Here is a 23,034-nt window from a genome sequence, read left to right on the forward strand (position 1 = left end):
CTAAATATCATTTAATACTTGACATTCTCCTATTTCTGATGGAAAATATTCGGCAAAACTTTGCATTCAGTTTTCACTTTCTCAGTTTTTCTTTGCATAAAGACTTCTATTTTTAAATTAATCATGTATATGACTATGAATCATTAATTTAGGGCTTTCTGGGTCACTCATGTCTTTAAGATAATCAGAATACTTTCACCTGCAATAGTATCTTATTCCACGTGTATAGTTACTGGGAAGGAATGGTTTTTCCTTTCACAGACTTAAGAGTGGAAGGGACTAATCTAATGTGTGCACAGACATTGTAGATGAAGTAGAAGCCTCAAGAAGTGACTCAACTGTCATAGGGCTACATCCGTATTAAATCAGAACTGGTGTATATTTCTTGGTCTATTTCCATCTTACAAACCCCACTTCCCTTAAATCAATTGTCAGTTGACACTTAAGGCCTTGCAGACTTAGGCCTGCCCTAAAGGGTTTTTATCTGCAGAATATTCAACTTTAGTGTTTACTTGTTCCTATCTCTTTTCTGGAGAAGTCTTTGAAAGACTTTGGTAAAGAAGGATGAAATGACAAAGATGAAAAAAAATGTCATTGGACTCATTTCATTGAATTTTGGCTAAGTACTTTGTGGGGTTCAGAGCAGTGTCCACAGTCCAAAGAAATGAAGCTTATGGAATGGACACTGTGCCCAGAAAACAGAAAAAGGTGAGATTCAGGAACTTTTTACTAATTGGCTCAAATACTTCAGTCTTGAATTTTTCCATCTAGTCGTGGGGTTACCCTTTAACTTCCATGTGTCATATATATAATGAGATCCTGCCTGAACTATTGCATTTGAAAGAGTTTGCTGGTTATTTTTGTATGCTATAAAGGGAACAAAATGTGAAAGAAAGCGTTTACAATCAGAAAATCACTTCTGTTTCACTTTAGAAGAGTAAAACTAAATGCTTGGTTGTTTTTACTTTCTAAGGCACAATTTCCTATATCATGATTTGAATCACCAAAAGAAATGTAGATGTGCTGTGTTACAACTAGGGGCAGGGTTAGTTAATATTTTGACTTAAAATGAAAATCTCTGTTTGATTTCCCCTTAATAAGCTTATATTATCCATTGTCCCTTTTCTCTGACCTGTTCCCTTTTCCCACTTCTGGACTTTAAACCTATCCTTTTCCTTTGCTGTGGTTCTCTGTTTTATTCCCGTCACCTTCCTATCTTTCCTTTTCATTACCTTTGAATTTTGAAGCACATTTTAGTTTTCTAAGGATTTATGCAATTCCTGTCTTCTGTAATTTACGCCCCCCCCAACAACTATGAATCATCATTTTTTAAAATTCCTTTGCTGTAATTTAAAGTTTTCAACTCACCCATTTGTTACCATTAATTCTGCTTCCCCAGAATATTAAGCCACCTAAGACTCATCACCCTAAATGCCTTTTAAAATCTCAGTTCGTGTGCTCTGAGTCCTTTGTATCCAAACTCAGCTCCTATCTTCACTTTCTTAGTATCATTTCTGAGCTTTGAGGGCAAGCTCCAGCCTATCTATAGTTCATATTATGGCCTTTGATTTAGAACTTCAGGGCTGTTAGGTAAGAGCCATCAAAGCTCGTAATGGTGAAGAGGAACACTGCAGAGAAAGGAGGGCTGGTCTGGGTCGCAGGAGACCTACATCTTTGTAATCTGTACCAAATATCCCCCTCTCCTGGTTTTACATCCTTATCTGAAGATCATCAATGAGGAGATTGAACTACATGGTTAAAATATCTAGAACTAGGGGGTGAGAATGAGAAAGGGAGTTGGAAAAATCATGTAACATGGAATTCCGTAAAGGTGAAAAGATAAAACATCACAGGGGAAATAAACTGATATTTGGAGTTTTGTCACATCATAGAGATTCTTTAATAAACTGGATAACAATGTTTGAGTTTCAGAAGCTCTCATAATAACATGGTTGGACCATGATTTCACAATAAAGGGAGCCCCATAGGAGCCCGCCTCCTCATTGCCTTTTGTTGTATCACCCCCATAGCTCTCCTGCATCTGCGTCGGTGAATTGCAGGTCTCCAAAGACTTTCTTCTCAAGTTCAGTGTTAATGCTAAATATCCTTGTGAGCATTCCGTGAGGGAGCAGTTTTTATTTTGATGAGATCACAAGTGTTTTTCTTGACCTTTCTGCACATGGGTGAAGCAGACCTTTGAAGAAGCTGATAAAAATGGCGATGGCTTATTGAATATTGAAGAGATACACCAGTTGATGCATAAACTAAATGTCAATCTGCCCCGAAGAAAAGTCAGACAAATGTTTCAGGTACGTTTTTCACTATTGGGTTGGAACTTTGGTAAAAAATTCAGAGATTATGAATGTGCTTAGATATTCAAAGCTGTTTCGTTATGCGGGAAGCTCATGTTACCTGCTCAGTGTCTTCATTTCCCTTTGATCAAGAGAGAGGTGTTTTGTTTCATCAAGGAGAAAAACTTCCTAACTTAACACGAACTTTCACTTCCTAAAATGCTTTTTTTGTTGTTGCTGTTTTCAGAAAGTAATTATAAGTACTTTTTCTGACACATAATGGAGTGAGCACAATCAAATCTCTTAGAGAGGATAATATCTCATCTCCCTCCCTCACAGGCTATTGTGAGGATCAGAATAAAGACTAAGTGATTTGTAAAACACAGCACTTGTCCAGGTCCTCAAGAGCCCTCGATTTTGTTTCAGTGGAGTTTGAGTTAGAATCCATGAGGCGCGGACGTGCTGCGTTGCTGCTGCTTAGGGCACACTCCTGTTTGCTTGCCTGCTTGTAGGATGTTCTTTTCCGGTTGGTAAGTCCTTGAGGAGAGTCCTTGGGCCCAAACGTACTCTGGCTTCTAGCTGGGATTGTAGTCCATTCTCAGTCTAAGGTGCAGAAGTGAACCAATGAAATTTAAATTGGTTCAAACACAATGCTGGTTTGTTAGTAATTGCAGAATATTCATTTATGAAAGACCCTTATTTTTGAATCACTTGTATTTAGAGGTGGTCAGGGCAGAAATGACAGAGGTATATTTAGTTTCAGCAGTGAATAGAAGATGGGAGCTGGCTCCTTCCTCTGACCTTGTCCAGTGGTGCTGTCTGTTGGGAAGTTCTTGGCTGGAGATGGTTTGTATTATGGTAAACTTGGACCCTTGCCCTAGAGAACATGAAAGAAGGGGAAGAAATGAGATATGTAGAGAAGAAACTGCAGTGAGAGGGGACTTTGGAAGGGAAATGACTTATCACAGTGAATTGTCCTTGAACTATATGGAAGAATTTGCCATGCCCTTGGCACTGTCTGTGACAGCTGACATTGTCCTGTCCTGAGCTCCAGCTCCCATCTATTCCCTTCTGCAGGAGCTATTTGTGGGTCCTAAGTGGCAGATTCTGATTAAATCAGGTAGTCCAAACTTAAAGAGAAGGGTAAAATTTATACCTACAAAATAATTTTTTTTTCCAAAGGCTTATTTATTTATTTATTTATACAAGCACTGGGTACAGTCAGAAGCGCGGGAGGGTGAGAGAATTCACCAGAGCCAGAGCGGGGAACACAACAGGCAGAGTGACGAAATACACTGCTGAGGGGAGCAGCGGGCAGGAGAGGTCTGCGCACCATGTGGGACCCTCGCCCAGTGGCCGGGGATCAAACTGGCGCAGCAGAGGCTGCGGGCAACTTCACAACCCAGCGCTCAACCGCTGCGCCACCGGGAGGCCCTACAAAAATAATTTTTGGGTACTTTGTGCGTGATAAGGCAGAAACATATAAGATATTGAACTATTTTTTTTATTATATTTTTCTCCCATTCAGACACTGTTATCTCCAATACACCAAATATTTTAGAGGGTGAACCAGAAAGTGTTTATGTCAAATATCTTGTAAGTTCAAAGTTAATCTTTTCGACAAGTTTGAAGAAAACATTAAGCGTCTCTCTGTAGGACTTTAGGTTTAAAGATTTATCAAGGGAGCCTCCTTGGTGGCCTAGGGTTAAGTCTCAGCACTATCATCCACTATGGCCTGAGTTTGATCCCTGCCCAAGGAGCTCATCCACATATGGTGCTGCAGATTGCTCCTGTCTCACCACTGCTCCCCTCAGTGTATTTCAGTAAATCTGCCTGTTCTGCTCCCCACTCTGTCTCTGGTAAATCTCCTCAACCTCCTGCACCTCTGGCTTACACCCTAGTTCTTCTATGCAGAAAAAACAACAACAACAAAACTGTCAAGCCAGAAGTGACCTGGAAAACAGATGGGCCTCTGTGTGCAGAGCATTTCCTACACTCACATGTAGGCCTGGCATCTAACAGAGTTCTGTCAGTGCCCATGATGGGAGCGGGCTGACTAAGGTTCTTAGTATTATTTCTGAACCATTCTATTGCTTTTGACACGTCGCTGGTAGAGACATGAATATTTTTTGCTTTTTTTGTTGTAGTGTCAGATCCAACTGATTGTTTTTTTCTTAAAGTAATCCTTTAAGGTATGGTATACTTTTGAGATGTTAGATGCTATCATGACTAAACATCCTAATTTTACTGTTCTTAATTGATAAGGCATTTACAAGAAAGTCTTAAAAATGTTTTATTTCTGTACACAGGGTTCAGTATTTTGAGACAAAGTTATTACAGAATGTGAACATTTGATCCAGTTTTTTAGGTTGCAAAGATTCTGCAACCAAGAACCTTACACACCAAAAGTATGATATTCTATAGCTTAACCTATCTCCGTTTTAACCTACCTAACCTGTTTCTCACAGGGAAATGGTATGGCTTAAATTCTGGTCAAAGTGAGTGTCCAGAATTGACCCAAGATTAACAAAGGTTTTAAAAGTATTTTTTTTTATGAGCACATTGGCTTTCAAAGTTTTGTTTAAAACCACATAAGTGACAAGTATACATTACAAAATCATGCATTTCAAAATGTCATCCTTTCCTTGTCCATTTTTGTTCAGTTACATCTGTCCGGTTAGAATGAAGATCAGGTGAATGGATTGGTTGCTCATTCTACTTCCCCAAGAGTTTTATGGCTTTATGACAAATTGAGTTAATCAGAAGGAAGATACTTTGTAAAAGTATCTTACTAATTACTAGAAACAAATACTTTCAACTAGAAATCAGTCCAGAGGGATTTTTTAGATTTCTATGGAGGGAAAGCAAGGGGGGAACCAAGATGCTGATGACTATAAGAGCTTTCTATGCAGAAATGAGAAGGAATCACTATAGGTAAAAATTGCTTTTGATTGAATTATAGCACAGAAGCTGATGAGAGACTGGTGTTTTCATTATGTGCTAAATGTCTCTTTTGTTCTTGATTAGTTTTGTTCAAGATTCCTCTTTTTCATTATTTTCTTCAAAAGATCAGCCTTTGGTTTAACTGTTAACCTTTGGTGTTATGCCTATTTGTATTTTCTATTTCATTGCTTTCTGCTTTTGTCTGTATAATTTATTACCTCCGATTTTGTTCAACTTAATATTTTCTAGCTCTGCTTTATTTTGTAGCTTTTTGAGTTGACTTATTAGCTTATTTATTTTTATTTTTTCCTAATAAATTTAAAACTCCAAATTTCCTTCTAAGTACTGCTTTAACTTCATCACTGAGTTTCAATATCTAGTGTGCATATTCACTGTGTTACATGTCTTTTCCTATTTTTTTTTTCAGCCGTACATGGCAAATTTATTGGGGAAAGATAAAAGGGGAGAGAGAGAGACACCTCCATAGACACAGGAGGGCAGTCTTAAAAGACAAGAACTGCCTCCTTTCCTATTTAGAAATTACTGCTTCCTAATTGTTTTTTAAAAAGCTTTCTTTGTTGATTTGTAACTTCTTGTGATAAAAAAATTGGTTTTTATAAGGTTGATTCTTTATAATTTGTTGAAGGTTTGTGGTCTGATGATATATAGTTCATTTTAAAATTGGTTCCTATGTTTGAAAAGAATGTATGTTTACTATTTGTAAAATGAGTGCTAGCTAGCCTTTTTAGAGTAAATAATTTTCCCAGGACTAGATTTTCTATTCCAGAGTCTCACTGTCTGCTTTTTTTTTCTCCTTGTGTTTCTCTTTCAGGAAGCAGATACAGATGAGAATCAGGGAACTTTGACATTTGAAGAGTTCTGTGTTTTTTATAAAATGATGTCATTGAGACGGGACCTTTATTTGTTGCTTTTGAGCTACAGTGACAAGAAAGATCACCTAACTGTGGAAGAACTGGCTCAATTTTTGAAGGTGGAACAAAAGGTATTAGATATTGAATGTTTTCTGAAAAATATTTGAAAAAGATGTATGGGTTTCTCTTGGGGCTGGATATAGTTATACTTTAAATTTAAGACGGGTGGGGGGGGTAAATTTCACAATTCCACAAAAATCTTACCCGAGTAATTTATGTGTTTCCAGGGACTTTTAAGAGGTAGTGATAATTTGAACACATAAAATTTTTTAATTTAAATGTGTCGGGTATTAATGGATATGCCTGTTTTCCCACAAATTATTGAATGTTAGCTTGTGTTTTGTTTTAGAAACAATGGTAATGTTTTCTTTATACTAGAAATACAGCTAGGTATTAGCTGACATAATCCTTAACTAACAATATAGTAACTCATTGATAATTCTGAGAGGAAATTGGCATTTGGTCATGTGAGAAGGCTTAGTAAATTAAATCCTGATTAGCAAAAGGTATACCTAAATATAGATAAAAGAAAAATTTTAAATTTTGATACTCTGTAGGCTGAATTGTGGTCAACAATTGTGGTATTGTCATCGTCCCTTTTTAAATATTGCCTTAAACCCCATTTGTTTCTTGCTGCTTATCACTAAAGTAGAAGAATAAATGAATATTTCAGTTTTGTTTTTTTTTCTAATTTTATTGAAGTATCCTTGAAATAAAATTGCACATATTTATGGTGTACGCCATGTGGTTTTGATACATGTACATTGTGAAATGATTACCACAGACAAGGAACACATCCATCACCTCATATGGTTACTTTTTTTGTGTGTGGTGAGAACACTTCAGATCAATTCTGTTAGCAAATTTCAAATATATCAATATAATACAGCATTATAAGCTGCAGTCACTGTGCTTTGCATTACATGTCCAGAACTTAATCATCCCACATGATTGAATCTTTGATTAATATTCTCCCCCTCCTTTGTAATGGCAACCATCATTCTTCTCTCTGCCTTTATGGTATTGATGATTTTCTATTCCACATATGGGTGAGATCATGTGGCATTTGTCTTTCTGCGTCTGAATTATTTCACTTTGCGTAAGTTCCTCTAGGTTTATATATTGTCACAAATGGCAGAAACAATTTTATCAGGCATATTTGTGTAATTTATGTTCATCTTCTATAAAAGCACCTAAACTATGGGGTTTGGAAATGAGGTAATAGAAGAAATGCCCTGCCCTGAGACTAGATCCTTTCTATATCTCTACTTCTCTAATTCCCGTTCTTTTAATTCCTCATTCTCACTGGGAGAACTTTTCATAGTTTGGTGGAAAGAAATTAGAACAGGCGCCCAGGAGACCTGCATTCTACACCCTGCAAGCTTGTTTATTGAACAGTCTTAGGTGGCTCAATCATTATTGCTTCCCAGTCTCAGCTTCCTGATCTGTACGAAGGGGAGGAGATGCATACCTTTCCTTTCTGATTATGTCCAATGGAAGGTTGTAATGATTAATGTGAAACCCTTTGACAGAAAAATTGGGAAGCATGGCAATGTGAGGAGTTAAAATATTTAAAGCTACTAATCAAATTCATTTGGACTGGTGGAACCAACCCAATCCATTTGAATAGTGATAGTGGATATCATTTGCTTGGGGGTAAGTGTTCTTTCCTCCTTGGGTTATATTGACATTCCACCAGCTAGTGGGGCAAGACAGAAGTCAATATTCTGTGACATCAGCCACTGGAAGATGATTACCCTATACCCAGTTTAATTTTCTAAATTAGTTTGAAGCTACATGTGGGCATAAACTGAAATAAATTAAAAGAAATTATGATACATCAAGGGGCATAAATTATAAAGGAAGATGTTAATGACTTTAAATTTTAGGTGGTGCAGTATATCAAATACTATAAATTTCATGTCAACTGCAAACAAACAAGTATTTACAACAAACAAAAAAGAAAAAAATAGTGAATTTCCTTAATAGGAAAAGTGCTCTTACAGACTATTCAAGAAAAAATACTCAAAAGAAAAATGGACAAAACATTTTTTTAAATAAAAGCACCATTATTTTAATCCTTGTTAGTTTTCCTCCCACAATCTGGCATTTGTCCCCTCAGGTATGGTCACCATAGTTCTGTCACTGCATAAGCACAGATAGTCCTTCACCATAGTCCACTGTGCTCTGTCCCACCCCCTTTTCCTTCCTTCTCCCATCCTGAATGGTTCATATCTAGGGGCAGCTTTCAAGGGTAGGTTGTAGTTTACCTAATCCTTTGTTTGGTTTCTCTATATTCCACCTAAAGTGAAATAAACCATCAGGACTTTATCTTTCTCCCTCTGGCTTGTTTCACTTAACATAATCCCTTCCAGTTCTATCCATGTTGCTATAAGTGGTATGAGTCTATCTTTTTTTGATCACTATACTATGTAGTATTCCACTGTGTATATATACCACATTTTCTTGATCATCTCATCCATTCTGGGGCATTTTAGGTTGTTCCCATATTGTGGCTATTATAAATAGTGCTGCTATAAAAATGGGTATGCAGCTTTCCTCTTGAATTAGTGTTTTCTGTTCTTTGAGCAGATTCCTAGGAGTGGAATTGCTGGATCATATGGCAGATCCATTTTTTAGTGTTTTGAGGCACCTCCACAGTCCATAGGGCCTGGACCAGTCTACATTCCCACCAATAGTATAAGAGGTTCTTTTCTCCACACCTTTGCCAGCACTTGTTTCTGGGGTTTTTTTTGGGGGGGATATGGGACAGATGTGCAGTGGTATCATCATTTCCCTGATGATAAGTGATGATGACCATTTTTTCATATGTCTATTGGCTAATGTCTTATTGGAGTAGTGACTATTAACTCTTCTGCCCATTTTTTGATTAGGTTGTTTTCTTTTTGTTGAGTTGTATTACCTGTTTGTAGACTTTTGATATTACTCCCTTCTCCAATGTATGGTGTGCAAATTTTTTCCTCCCATTCTGTATTACATCTCTTCATTTTGGTTACTGTCTCTTTCACTGTATAGTATGCTAAAGCTTTTTAGTGTGATGTAGTCCCAGTTGTTTTATTTATTTTTTAAATATTTATTTATGTATACAAGAGCTGGGGTACAGGCCAGAGATGCGGGGGTGAGAGGATTCACCAGAGACAGAGTGGGGAACAGAATAGGCAGACTGACTGAAATACACTGCTGAGGGGAGCAGCGGGCGAGACGAGAGGTCTGCTGCGCCATGTGGGTTGCTCCCTGGCTGGCTGGGGATCGAAGTCATGCTGCAGAGGCTGTGGATTGCTTCATAGTGCAGTGCTTAACCCCTTGTGCCATCAGGGAGGCCCCCAGTTCTAGTTGTTTTATATCCTCATTTGTTTTCCTTGCTGCTGGAGATGAATCTCCAAAGATGTTTCTGAGTTTGTGTAGCAGAGTGTTTTGGCTATGTTTTCTTCCATGTATTATATGGTTTCAGGTCTTACATCCAAGTCTTTTATCCATTTTGAGTTGATTTTCATGTATGAGATACTGATTTCATTTTATTCTTTTGCATGTGGCAGTCATTTTATTCTTTTGCATGTGCAATTCCCAACACCAATTGTTGAAGAACATGCACCTTCTTCCAGTGCATATTCTTTGCTTCTTTGTTATAGATGAATTGCTGGATAAAACATTTGAAATATATAAAATGTCACCTAAAAAGTCAACAAAACCTATTAAAAATGTTCAACTTTCATTAGTAATTAAAAAATATGAGCTAGAACCAAAAGGCCATGTTAATAAAAGTTCACAAAACATATACCAAGCATAGGGTTCATTTTTTAAATAGTTTTGGTGATGTAATGGAAAGGTAAAGTGTTTTTCTAAGATAATTTTGTTATTAAATTTCCTATAATTGATAAACTTTGATGTATCCATTTTACTTTTAGTAATTTATTCCAAAGGAAATAATTGTGCATAGGAAGAAAAGTTATAAAGCTGTGCATTTTGTTAGTCTCTAAAATAGAGAAAAATTGCCCATGATCTCAAATGTGCAGCAATAGTGTCATTAATCAAGAGTTTTATGGGCTTTTGAATTTTAAAATGGGATTTTCATAATGGAACAAATTTGAGGCAATGTGATGATCCATATGGCAGTAATTCATTCATTTCTGATGGCATAAGATGGGTGTAAACACTAGAGGATTTGGCTTTTAGAGATTTACTCAGTTGTGAAATGAAATATCACTGTTGGTCACATATGCGTTAAGGATTATGTGAAATCAAACATTGGCCACAGGTCAACTTTTTATTTTGCTGAAGCTCTCTAAAAGTGGAATTTACGCCTTTGACAGGTCCAGTTGCTGTTTGATTAGGACTTTCATCCTTAAAATATGAATGTGCTCAGGGAAATTCTCACTGTTGTTTATATCCATGAAGAAATGTTAGTTAGGCAAGAAGTAGCTGGCCGAAGTTTCTCTTTTGTCACTCTCTTAAATCCACAGATAAAGATCAGACATCCCCCAGTCCGTGGTTCCAAAGTACTAGGGTGGTCTCCCAGTGTTAATGTGGCTTTGGGGCAAGCAGAGGCTCATGGATGGTGGCTTTGGTAGTTAAAAGAAGATGATGTTGGCATCATAGAAGTGAGAAACTGTAAACTCTTTCTTAATTGTGGATAGTCTAAGTCCCTGTGATGAGAAAAGCAGGCATTAAGGGGTAGCTTCTGGTGTCCAGTCTGATTTATATTTTGGCACCCGGCTTTTTAGTGTAAGCTGCATGTACGTTCTGATATTTGTGATGTGAATTTTACATGTCAGTTTGACTAAGCACATGGTACCCAGCAAATCAAAACCACAGTGAGATATCAACTTACCCCCATGAGAATGGCTGCTATCAAAAAACTAGAAACAAGTGTTGGTGACAATGTGGAGAAAAAGGAACCCTTATTCACAGTTGGTGGTAATACAGAGTGAATGTAGTTTCAACCCTATGAAGAACAGTTTGGAGATTTCTCAAAATATTAAAAACAAATCTACCATATGATCCAGCAAGCCCACGACTAGGTGTCTACCTAAAGAATGCAAAAACAGTATATCAGAGGAACTTATGCACTCCTATGCTGGCCGCAGCACTATTTACAACAGCCAAGTTATTCAGACAACGTAAGTGCCTGGGGACAGATGAGTGGATTAAGAAGATGTAGAATATGTACACAATGGAATCTTAGTTATTGCAAAAGGTGAACTCTTGTCATTTGAGGCAAGAATAGAATTGGAGGGGATTATGCTAAGCAAAATACCAAATGATTTCACTTATATGGGATCAGAAAGAAACAAAATAGACAATACTAGCTAAACCAAAACAAACCCTGGAAATATGACTACAGAATTGAGGCTACTAGAAAAGGGGGACTATGGGTGTTTTGGTGATGGGTATGGTGTGGTAGCAAATGTCTGAAGAGGTATGAGCCCATAGTTTAATCATAAACTGTGTTGTAAATCAATGTTAGATATTAGTTAAAAAGTGTTTTCATTAAAAAAAAAGTACTAAAGTTGACTGAGGGTTTTTGCTTCATTTTTATGCCCTGTGTTTGCGAAAAAACAAGCCATAACTCTTGGTATTTCTATCCATGTCTTTGTACTGGGTCCAAATGTGTAGAGTTTTGCTTCAGAAGTAAAATTTTTATTTCACCCCCCCCCCAACTCCCTTGGCAATCTTTCCTAGCAATTTTTTTAAAAAGATTTGTTTATTTATGCATACAAGAACTGGGGTAGAGGCCAGAGGTGTGGGGGGTGAGGCGATTCACCAGAGACAGAGTGGGGAGCAGAACAGGCAGACTGACTGAAATACACTGCTGAGGGGAGCAGCGGGCAAGTCAGGAGAGGTCTGCTGCACCATGTAGGTAGCTCCCTGGCCCGGGATGGAACTCGTGCTGCAGTGGTTGTGGATAGCTTAGTAGGCTGCATCTTAACCCCTTGTGCCACCAGGGAGGCCCTTCCTAGCAATATTCTACCACCTCTCTTTTCCCTTTTGTTTCTTATGGATTGAGAGAGAAAAAAACAGGAATATGGAAGCAATTTTACAGCTTGAAATACTTTTGTTTAGAGTAAAGAGTAAAGGCTACCTCCCCAGTAAGTAAATTTTCCTGTAGATTTTCCATCCTTTTCTAGAAGGTCCTCTTCTTCTTCTTGTAGCTTTGTTTATCTGACACAGATTTATACCATATCACTTTGTGATGGTTCTAACAGCTGCCCCTTTGCTGCTTTTTTTTTTTTTTTTTTTTCTGCTGAAATGTTTCCTTGATTCTTCCGATGCAATTACAAGGTGTCTGTTGTGGTCTCTCTCCTTGTTACCTACTTTACTTAATCCAGAGAGGTATTGGTAAGAGTCCTGGTCATTCTAATCATATCTATTATGAGAAATAATGATAAACTCGTTTTTGCTTATAGCTTTCCTCTCCTGGTTATTGTGTCTCTCTCTCAATAGCATTTCCTCTATTACAAAAGCATTCTTTTAAGAGTCTTTACAGGATTTCTGTTTCATTTTTCTTAATTACAATTACAGCCTTTGAGAGGCATTTTTAAAGATTTTTATTATTTATTTATACAAGCACTGGGGTACAGGCCAGAGGCGCGGGAGGGTGAGAAAATTCACCAGAGACAGAGCAGGGAGGAATAGAGGCAAAAGGACTGAAGTACACTGCCAAGGGGAGCAGTGAGTGAGACAGGAGAGGTCTGCCTTGCCATGTAGGAATCTCCCTGGCCGGCCGGGAATCGAACCCACGTTGCTGAGGCTGTGGACAGCTTCACAGCGCTGCGCTCAACCTGCTGTGCCATCGGGGAGGCCCCTTTGAGAGGATTTTCAGAGTACTTACATCTTGTAATATTTTTGCTGCCTTGAATATAGTTCCCAAATGACATATTCTTTGAAATAGTCCCATATTAAAAAGCTTTGAAATTTGTGGTTTAATTTTAGAATGAGTTAGATGTAGCCTTTTGGGAGAGATAACTAGTTATTTTGGTAGATACCTTTCAATTGAAAACTGACTGACCATTCATTTAGAGAGTTCCACTAGTCCTTCCTGGAATTACCCAAAATACACTATAGATATCCCTCTCCACCATGTAAAACTACAAGGAGAATGGAGGAGGAGACAGGAAGAACAGAACCTTGAAACTTGTCTGACCTAAAGAAGTCCTTTAAAACTCAAGCCCACAGAGCCAGGGACCACAAAGCCACCTCATTTGCCCAGAGAACCCTTGAAAGACTCAAGAATTACGTCACATGATCATTTTAAAAATAGGTGAGGCAGAGGATTGAAAACACAAGCATCAGTTGGAAGTTAGAGTAGTGTCGTTTGGCTCCGCATCCTCTCCCATTACCAGCAGGGCAGCCAGCAGCCTGCAGCCAGCAGGGCAATTATCCCTCCTCCATCCTGATGTAAAACTGAACTTAGGAGCTGGAGAAGGATGAACCACAATATTCTAGCTAAGGCACAGCAGGCACACCTAGTGTGGACGCTGTACAGAAAACGTGCACCATGGTTGGTGGTTGTAGCGATGACTGTACTAACCCCCAATCCCTGTGTGACTGCCTCTCTTCTTGTCAAGAAGTGGGGTCTGTTTTATTTCCCTTGAATCTTGAATGGCTTTGTGACTTGGTATGTCTTATAAATCATGGCAGAAATGATGTCGAGGCTTTAGGGAGCCTTGATAATTCCACTCTTTTCCCTACTGGAGTTGTGGGGTTATCTTGAAGGCTGGTTTCTTTAATGATGAGAAAAACCAAAGACCCAGACAAGTCAACACCAACCACAGACATGTGAGTGAGGTTGTCTTGGACCATTGGGCTATAATAAGGTGACCAGATGTCCAGTCAACGAATAACTCCTGTGTGAGAACAGTGAAACAACTATCTAATAGAACCCCATTTCACTTGCCATTCTACCTAACTGTGATAAAAAATAGTGGTGGTTGTTTTAAGCTTCTAAGTTTTAAGTATCTTGTTTCACAGAAATAATAATAAATATAAGGTTTGAGGAATACCTTGCTCTAATGCATTAGGGTATGAGAACCATAACTCTTTTCTAATACTCAGCTCCCAAGTTTATCCCTTCCAGGTAGGAAATTGGAAAAATTTTCTTAGGGGACTATTGCAAACTATAGTGGGTTGAATATTAACCCCAAAAGAGAAGTCCAAGTCCTAACTCCCAGTACTTGTGGGTATGACCTTATTTGGTGATAGGGTCTTTGCAGATGTAATTAAGAATGTTGAGATTAGATAATTCTAAATTTAGGGTGGAATCCAAACACAATGAAAAGAAGATAGACACAGAGAGAGAAGGTTCTGTAGAGGTAGGCTGTGATTATAGAACCCTAAGCAGGGGAGTGGCAAAGTTTGCTAGCAGCTGCGAGAAGCAAGGAGAGAGGAATGGAACAGATTCTCTGAGTCTTCTGAGGCAACCAACCCTGGGACACCTTGATTTTAGACTTCTGGCCTCCAGAACTCTGATAGAATAAACTTCTGTTGTTTTAATGGACCACATTTGTGGTAATTTCTTGCAGTAGCCCTAGGAAACTAACATACCAATCAAAAAGGGAAAAGACCCTAAACATGTTTATGTTAGAAATTTGGTAAAATAGTTCAGCCAGAGAATTCTACAGTGACCCCCTCCAGTAAATAACCCGTGTTTATGAATACTACACTTTCAACCAATTTATTATTGACTTGGCTTTAAATATGTCCTAAATATTTAAAGAATTTAAAGAATGAGTTTTATAAAATTTTTTAAGTGATTTGTTTTACTGAGGTCACATTGTTTTACAGCACTGTGTGTGATTCACTGTGTATGATTCAGAGGAACACACTCCTTAAGTGTATGTCACCACCCACTCCCACCACTGAGGCGCCCATTGTCCTCCGCCTTAGACCAGGCTTCCCACATATTTGAGAAAATTCTGTATTATAAAAAGCAGAAACCTAGACCAACCAGTAGAATGAAAAACCTTTAGGAAATTGAGGTAATGCAGAGAGAAGGAAAATTAAAAACCTGGGGCCTCCCCTGGTGGTGCAGGTGGTTGAGCGCTGCTCTGTGATGCTGTCAGCAGCCTGCAGCGATGGTTCAATCCTGGCCAGCTGGTGAGGGTCCCACATGGCGGTCGCGCCTGCTGCTCCCCTCAGCAGTGTATTTCGTCGGTCTGCCTGTTCTGTTCCCTGCTCTGTCTCTGGTGAATCCTCTCACCCTCCCGCGCCTCTGGCCTGTACCCTGGTTCTTGTATAAAATAAATAAATAAATCTTTAAAAAATTAAAAACCTGCCTTTTATATTAGGGTGATTAAATAATGCAGCCATGTAGCAAGAGAAAAGAGAGTTCAGAGGAAAACAAGAGGCGAGAACTAAACTCAGTAGATGGCAAAGAAAATAAAGTGGAGAAAAGTAGATTGATCCAGAAGGTCCACTGTCTGAAAAATAGGAGTTATAGGAAAAGCTAAGGAGACATGAAGGGAGGAAATAATTACTATAACACAACTAGCACCAAAGATAGGAATGTCTGGATTGGCAGGGCCTGCTTTGTGCCAAGGACAGTGAATGTAAAAAGATCCAGCAGAGACAAGTCACAGTAGGATGTTGCAATGCCAAGAAGAAAGTGAAACTGTAAAAACTTGCAGAAAGAAAAAAATCCAGTCAAAGTAATGAATAATAAGTCCCATGAATAGAATTGGAATCAAAATAGTATCAAACATGTCATCAGCAATGCTGGAAGCCAGAAATCACAGGAACAATTTCTGACCTAAAATCTCCTGCCTAACCAAATATGTGTGGAATGGAAAAAAAAAAAAAATCAAACCACAAGAATATGTACAAAAACTCATGCAAGAAACAATTTACTTCTCAAGTGCTCTGACAAGAGACAAATAGGGTCAGGAAAAGTTGAATGAAGTTCTGTAACTCAACCAGTCTGGAAGGAGAATGACCTTTTTTGGGAAAATAGAATTCATGGATTATCTCTTCTCTTTGATTTTTGTGGAAGATGAAACTGAGAGACCATCAAAGTGATAGGGAAGAGTTTGTGATGGAAACATTTGAAATTAAACAGATAAATGGGAATTGCAACAATTAACAAATCAGGAAAATGCTCCAAGAAAAAATTGCAATTATTTATGCAAAAACTCATTGTTCAATATTTGCAGTCAGGATAATTTATTTATTTTAAGATTTATTTATTTATATAAGCACTGGGTACAGTCAGAAGTGCGGGAGAGTGAGAGACTCCACCAGAGCCAGAGTGGGGAACAGAACAGGCAGACTGATGAAGTACACTGCTGAGGGGAGCAGTGGGCACTACAGGAGAGGTCTACGCGCCATGTGGGACCCTCGCCAGTGGCCAGGGATCAAACCGGCGCTGCAGAGGCTGCGGGCAGCTTTGCAGCCCAGCGCTCAACCGCTGTGCCACTAGGGAGGCCCATCAGAATAATTTAAACACTGAATAGTAATTTAATAAAAACAGCCATAACTAAACTGAGAGGATGGATGGGGGGGGAAGTTAGTTTTGTAGGCCGAAATGAGCTAAATCTTTAATTCAATAAAAATTAATGTTTAAAGTATATAAAAAGAAGTAATATTAACATAAGTAGGAATATTGAGTCATTAAAAAAATCCAGAAGTGTTGTTATTTCCTTTGAAAAGTGGTTCTGGGTAGAGAAAGGGGGAATTCTGCTTTAGTCATCAGCATTATAGTATTGACTTAATTATGGGTACATTACATTCATAAAAATAAATTGAAAGCAATGGTAATATTAAAATTTTCTGAAAATTACATTGTTTTGTGTGCTTTGGGAATCCTAGCTATAAGAAATAATATTTGTTTCCTGCCTTTTTTCCAAATTTACACTCTTTAAGTTTTGCTGGAAAAGTAAAAAGTCTGGGAATAAAACTTAGTGTCACCATCTGAGTATTTTACAGATCCATGTCTAATTACAGATACATGATTTCATCCATCTGAAGTAGATTGTCCTTGACAATGAGGACCTGTTGGTCTTTTCTCTTTGGGATGAGGTTACAGCACTCTAGCAAACAATAGCCCAATATGGAATTATTGAAGATGTCAAATTATATTAATTGATTTGAAAGTTGCAAAAATCTCAAAAAATAAGCACTGATGATTAAGAGGTTTTAACTATATTGAGGAAGCATTTCATTTAGAAGGTAAACATTTCAGTTTTTCAGCAGACTTAAAGAAAAACAACCAAACAAGAGATATAACGTAGAAGAAAAAGCTTTGAACTTGAAGTCGGAAGGAAGAAATTTGAATCTTGGATTTGGGACTCTGGTTGAAATAGTCTTTAACCTTTCTTAGTATTAGTTTTGGTATTTTTAAAACAGACAGAAAACACTAAATTAGCAAGAGTGTCATGAGGACTATTGAAAATTACATGTGCAAAAGCTCATTATAATTGCAGTGGTGACCATTATATATATGTTAAGAATCATTAAAATAGAGTGTTCCGAAGCTCTTTTAGTACTAGTTTCCTGATGTGGAAAGAACAATCGTCAGCATGGGAGATAGCAGGTGGCTCAGATAATGATAGTAAATAACTTTCAAGTGAGGTCCGAAAGAATGAGGGGTAGAGTAGGGGAATATGTTTTTTTATTTTACTTAGCAGTGTCAAACAGGAAGCACAATGGGAGAAAAAGGACAATAAATAGTACTAACCTATAGTTAACCTTCATTCTTACAATAAAACCTCTAATACATATGGTAAAACACTGTCATTTTTAAGTGAAGACTAGAAAATTTGTGTTAAATGTAGAATTTGCTGTGGGGAGGTTAATTACATGAAACAAGGGCGTGAAGAAGGATGAATGACTGACTCTTTACATTTCAATTCTCCTTATTATGAGGTTTCACTGCATTACCCTGAGTCAATCCTTAGCACTTGAATTTTCACAGAAAGTGGATTACTTTTTTTTTTCTTTTTTTTTTTTTTTTAATAGAGGCATGCTTTATTTATTTATTTATTTGTTTGTTTGTTTTGTTTATACATGCACTGGGTACAGTCAGAAGCGCGGGAGGGTGAGAGAATTCACCAGAACCAGAGCGGGGAGCAGAGCAGGCAGAAGGACCGAAGTACACTGCTGAGGGGAGCAGCGGGCGGCAGGAGAGGTCTGCGCGCCATGTGGGACCCTCCTCCAGTGGCCGGGGAGCAGCCTGGGATCGAACCGGCGCCACAGAGGCTGCGGGCAGCTTCGCAACCCAGTGCTCAACCGCTGCGCCACCGGGGAGGCCCGAAAGTGGATTACTTTTCATTAATTCTTAATGCTTCCAGTTTTTGTGGTTAGAGCTTTTTAAAACAATCCCATTCTTGCCTCCCCGGTGGCGCAGCGGTTGAGCGCTGGGTTGCGAAGCTGACCGCAGTCTCTGCAGCGCCGGTTCGATCCCCGGCTGCTCCCCGGCCACCGGAGGAGGGTCCCACATGGCGCGCAGACCTCTCCTGCCGCCCGCTGCTCCCTTCAGCAGTGTACTTCGGTCCTTCTGCCTGCTCTGCTCCCCGCTCTGGCTCTGGTGAATTCTCTCACCCTCCGGTGCTTCTGACTGTACCCAGTGCTTGTACAAATAAAAATAAAATAAATAAATAAATAATAAATCTTTAAAAAAAAAATAGGCTTTAAAATAATCCCATTCTCGTGGATTTGAGATGATAACTGCTTGTGGTTTTGACTTGCATATCCCACATTAAAAGTGATAAAGAACAGTTTTTCATCTATTAGCATTTTGGTTATCAGATTTGGAGAATAGTTATTCAGGTCTGTTGCCATTTAGTAATTGGGTTTTTCTATTATTGTTAAATTAAGTTTTTTTTTACATATCTTGACTATTCTCCTTTGTGAGTGTGTAACGTATGAATATTTTCTCTCAGTGGGATGTCTTTTTAATCTATTTACATTTTGCTGTGGTAAAAGCACTTTAAATTGAGGTAATTCCAATTGTTTATTTTATATCGCTTACAGGGGTTATGTCTCTAAAACACTCTTTATTACTACTGATATTATGAAATGTATTACCAATGTGTTCTTCTATGTATTTTATTGTTGTGAGTCTTTTATATAAGTCTTCAATCTATTTTGATTTTATCTTTGTGTATGAAGTTGGTGTTCCAATTTCGTTCTTTTACATGTATCTGCCCAGTTTACCCAGCACCATTTGCTAAAGAGAATCTCTTTTCTCGATGTATGGTCCAGGCTTCTTTGTCAAAAATTAGGTATTGGTACATGCATGAATTCATTCCTGGGCTTTTAATTCTCTTCATTGATACATATGAGTATTTTTCTTCCAATGCCATATTTTAATTACTCCCATTTATAGTAAGCATGCCTTTTTGGTGTAAAGGAACACAACTCATGAAATTACAGATGTTCTCTTCATGTTATGTTTTGTTTAGATGAATAACGTGACCACAGACTATTGTCTTGACATTATAAGGAAATTTGAAGTTTCAGAAGAAAATAAGGCGAAAAATGTTCTTGGCATAGAAGGTAAAATAAAGAATATTCTTAGTTATCACTTCCTGATTCAGTCCACTGAGTTAAAGTCTAGCAAAATTTTTAGGAAAACAAATCAGGAGATAACTAATTATTGATGATTCAATTAAAATCCAAAGACAGGCAAACATATTTTCCTACAAAGAAGATGTCATGACATTGCTATTTCTCTTGTTTTTGCAATGATATTAAATGTTTTCTTTTAGCAAGTTAATTTGATGCCACTAGTTGTGATACATGGCAAGAAATATTTAGCCTTTTTTCAAATGGCTATGTTTTGGAAATATGTTAAACTGTTAATTTTATATAAGAGAATTTGGTGGTAACATTAATAACTCATAAAATTAGTAATGTATGAAACTAGCAAGCATATATGTTTCTTAAAAAAGTTGGCAATGAACTTATTTTACCTCCGAGGCAGTATTAGAGAGCTTTGTTGGAAGCACAAATTTTGCTAATGTAACTATCTCATCTTAGAGTTGCCCACAATTATATACTTAGAATCTAACTTCTAGGATGTTATACATAAATAATATAAACATAGCTGCATGTAAGTATAAGTATTTAAATATGTGGGGAAATAAACTGTAGGTTCCTACCCAAGAGGAGGATCTCCCAGGCAGAACAGATTATCTTTAGGAAAGACCGCCAGGGTAACTTCTGGCTGTCCTTAGGACCATCCAAAGACATAGCTCGTCTTTCACTTTTCATTTCAGATGGTTGGCCCTTTATTTCCTCTACTTCCAGACCAAGTGTAGACAAGGGGGCTTTGATAACATGGGTTTGCTTCCTGGGATGGAAGGTATTTAAATAAAGAGGAATAATTTAACAGTTATATCATTAAAAAATCATGTTAAAACAACTTGAGGAGATAAACTCATTTGAACCTTTACTAAGAAATGAATCTTTTTTTATTAGGATCCTAAAGATGAAATTAAACATGAAATGTAAATTTTTACCATAAACAATTGAAAAACTGTAGAACTAGCAGAGTGTTCAACATTAATCTTCAAGCATAATTTCACATGTGTGAAATGTACCAGTCATAGTACCTCCCAAACCAATAGTCACTTTTCAAAATTAGGCCAGGTCTAACTTTTGACCTGATGTCCCAACTATGGCACTGACAATACTACATTTCAAACTGCCCGAATAACCTATGAAATTGCTAATTGATCATTGTACCACGTAGTAGAAATATGTCTGTAGCCCTGAATCAGACACCTAGTGGGTCACATTGCATGATCAGTTTGAGTAATGTAGTTACTGACCTGCTTTGTAGTAAGCCCCTTCCACTCAGAGAAAATTCTTCAGCCTTATTTCTGCAGGTTGTGTTTAAGCTGTTACTCCCCCAAAGTCATACTTCAGTTTTTGACATCATTTGATCTGAAGCAAATCTCTCATTGCCCCAGTTTTTCCTAGGAAAGCTGTCCTGAGGGTAAATAAGATAATCACTAAGAACACACTCCAATTTTTTTGTCCCTGGAATAGTCACTTGAGTACATACACTTTCAAGGCTCAGGTATTTCACTCTTTCTTCCAAAGGCTTCACGAACTTCATGCGCAGTCCAGCATGTGACATATTTAACCCACTGCACCATGAAGTGTACCAGGACATGGACCAGCCCCTGTGCAACTACTACATTGCGTCCTCCCACAACACGTACCTGACTGGGGACCAGCTCCTTTCTCAGTCCAAAGTGGACATGTATGCACGGGTGCTGCAAGAGGGCTGTCGCTGTGTGGAAGGTATGTGCTGGAGCTCCCAGGTGTGCTGTGAACATGTCTTCAGCCAGTCACTCAGTCAGGTCTACTCAGTCCGTCTCCTCACTCCTCAGTCAAGATGGAAACACACCTTCAGTTGCTAAAAACTGGGATGATAAAGATATTTTTGATTAAATTAAAAAATAGTTCAGGATAACTTTTGTTTTTAAGAAACTTCATGTTCCATCCACTAGTCAACATTTATTAAATTTCTAGTGAGTTCCTGGGGGTAAGGATGGAGATGTAAGACTTGGCTTTTATCTTAAGGAACTTATAGTCTAGTAGGAGGGGTGGACATTAAAAGTAATAGTATGGTGTAAGAATTTCACAGCTGAATCTTATATATGGTAGAGAAGTGGTGGTATGGAGTGAGGTGTGAGGTCAAATGTGATGAGAAATCGGTACACAGGGAAAACAGACTTGTGTCAGTCACAAAGGGTTTTGAGTGCTGTGGGGATGAATTTCAGTTTTAGTGTTTGGTGATGAGGGTCCACTGAAGTATTTTAAAACATGTAACGACAGGATCTGATTTGCAATTTAGAAAGATTGCTTAAACAGCAGTGTAGGAAGATAATTTTTTTTTTTTAGAATATGTGTTTGTAGAGGGAGTGGAGGTGATGTCAGAGCAAGGAGAATGGTGGGAAGACTGTTGAAATGATTCATAAAAAGGACTGAGAGAGAGGGTTATGTAGATTTCAAAGAAATAAACTTAACAGAACCTAGTGAAATAAGTAAAGGATGTGCAAAATGGAGGCGACAGCTGGAGCAAAGGGACAGTGCTCCCAAATGCTATAAGGAATCGGAGAGGAAGAGCATTGAGCTCAGTTTTGCTTCTGTTTGAGTTTATAGTGACTTTTTAATTTTTACATGGACATGTTAATATTTGGATAACAGTATCTGAACTCAATAGAAGGATCCAGGCAAAATATAGATTCCAAGGGCCTCCCTGGTGGCGCAGCGGTTGAGCGCTGGGTTGCAAAGCTGCCCACAGCCTCTGCAGCGCTGCTTCCATCCCCGGCTGCTCCCCAGCCACCGGAGGAGGTCCCACATGGCGCGCAGACCTCTCCTGCCGCCCGCTGCTCCCCTCAGCAGTGTACTTCGGTCCTTCTGCCTGCTCTGCTCCCCGCTCTGGCTCTGGTGAATTCTCTCACCCTCCCGTGCTTCTGACTGTACCCAGTGCTTGTATAAATAAATAAATCTTTAAAAAAATATATAGATTCCAAAATTCTGAGTTTTGTATGTAACAGTTAAAATCAAGACAGTGTACACTGTCACTGAGAGGAGAGTGGGAAAGTGATAGAGGACTTAAAGTTATGTAATATTTAGAAGCACAAAAAGCAAGAGGGTATAATGAGGACATCTAACACAAATTGGCCTCTTTTTTTTTTTTATTTATGCATACAAGAACTGGTGTACAGGCCAGTGGTATGGGGGGTGAGAAGATTCACCAGAGACAGGGTGGGGAACAGAATAGGCAGAGCAACTGAAATACACTGCCGAGGGGAGCAGTGGGAGAGTCAGGAGAGGTCAGCTGTACCATGTGGGTAGCTCCCTGGCTGGCCGGGGATCGAACCCTTGCTGCAGTGGCT

The 23,034-nt window shown here is 38.4% G+C and overlaps 1 protein-coding gene across 14 annotated transcripts in view; it reads left to right on the plus strand.

Moving 5' to 3' along the window:
- The window catches only part of PLCH1 (phospholipase C eta 1), a 182,889-nt gene that overhangs the window by 113,285 nt on the left and 46,570 nt on the right, over nt 1–23,034 (plus strand). For all 14 annotated transcript variants that reach the window (XM_037526247.1, XM_037526246.2, XM_054700999.1 and 11 more), the window contains 4 exons: nt 2,180–2,309; nt 6,067–6,237; nt 19,582–19,675; nt 21,227–21,430. In XM_037526247.1, the coding sequence (XP_037382144.1) occupies nt 2,180–2,309; nt 6,067–6,237; nt 19,582–19,675; nt 21,227–21,430 (599 nt within the window). The remainder of the gene's footprint in view (nt 1–2,179; nt 2,310–6,066; nt 6,238–19,581; nt 19,676–21,226; nt 21,431–23,034) is intronic.

The sequence above is a fragment of the Talpa occidentalis genome, unplaced genomic scaffold (genome assembly GCF_014898055.3).
Source record: "Talpa occidentalis isolate TD23 unplaced genomic scaffold, MPIMG_talOcc4v2.1 talOcc4.4, whole genome shotgun sequence".
NCBI lineage: Eukaryota > Metazoa > Chordata > Mammalia > Eulipotyphla > Talpidae > Talpa > Talpa occidentalis.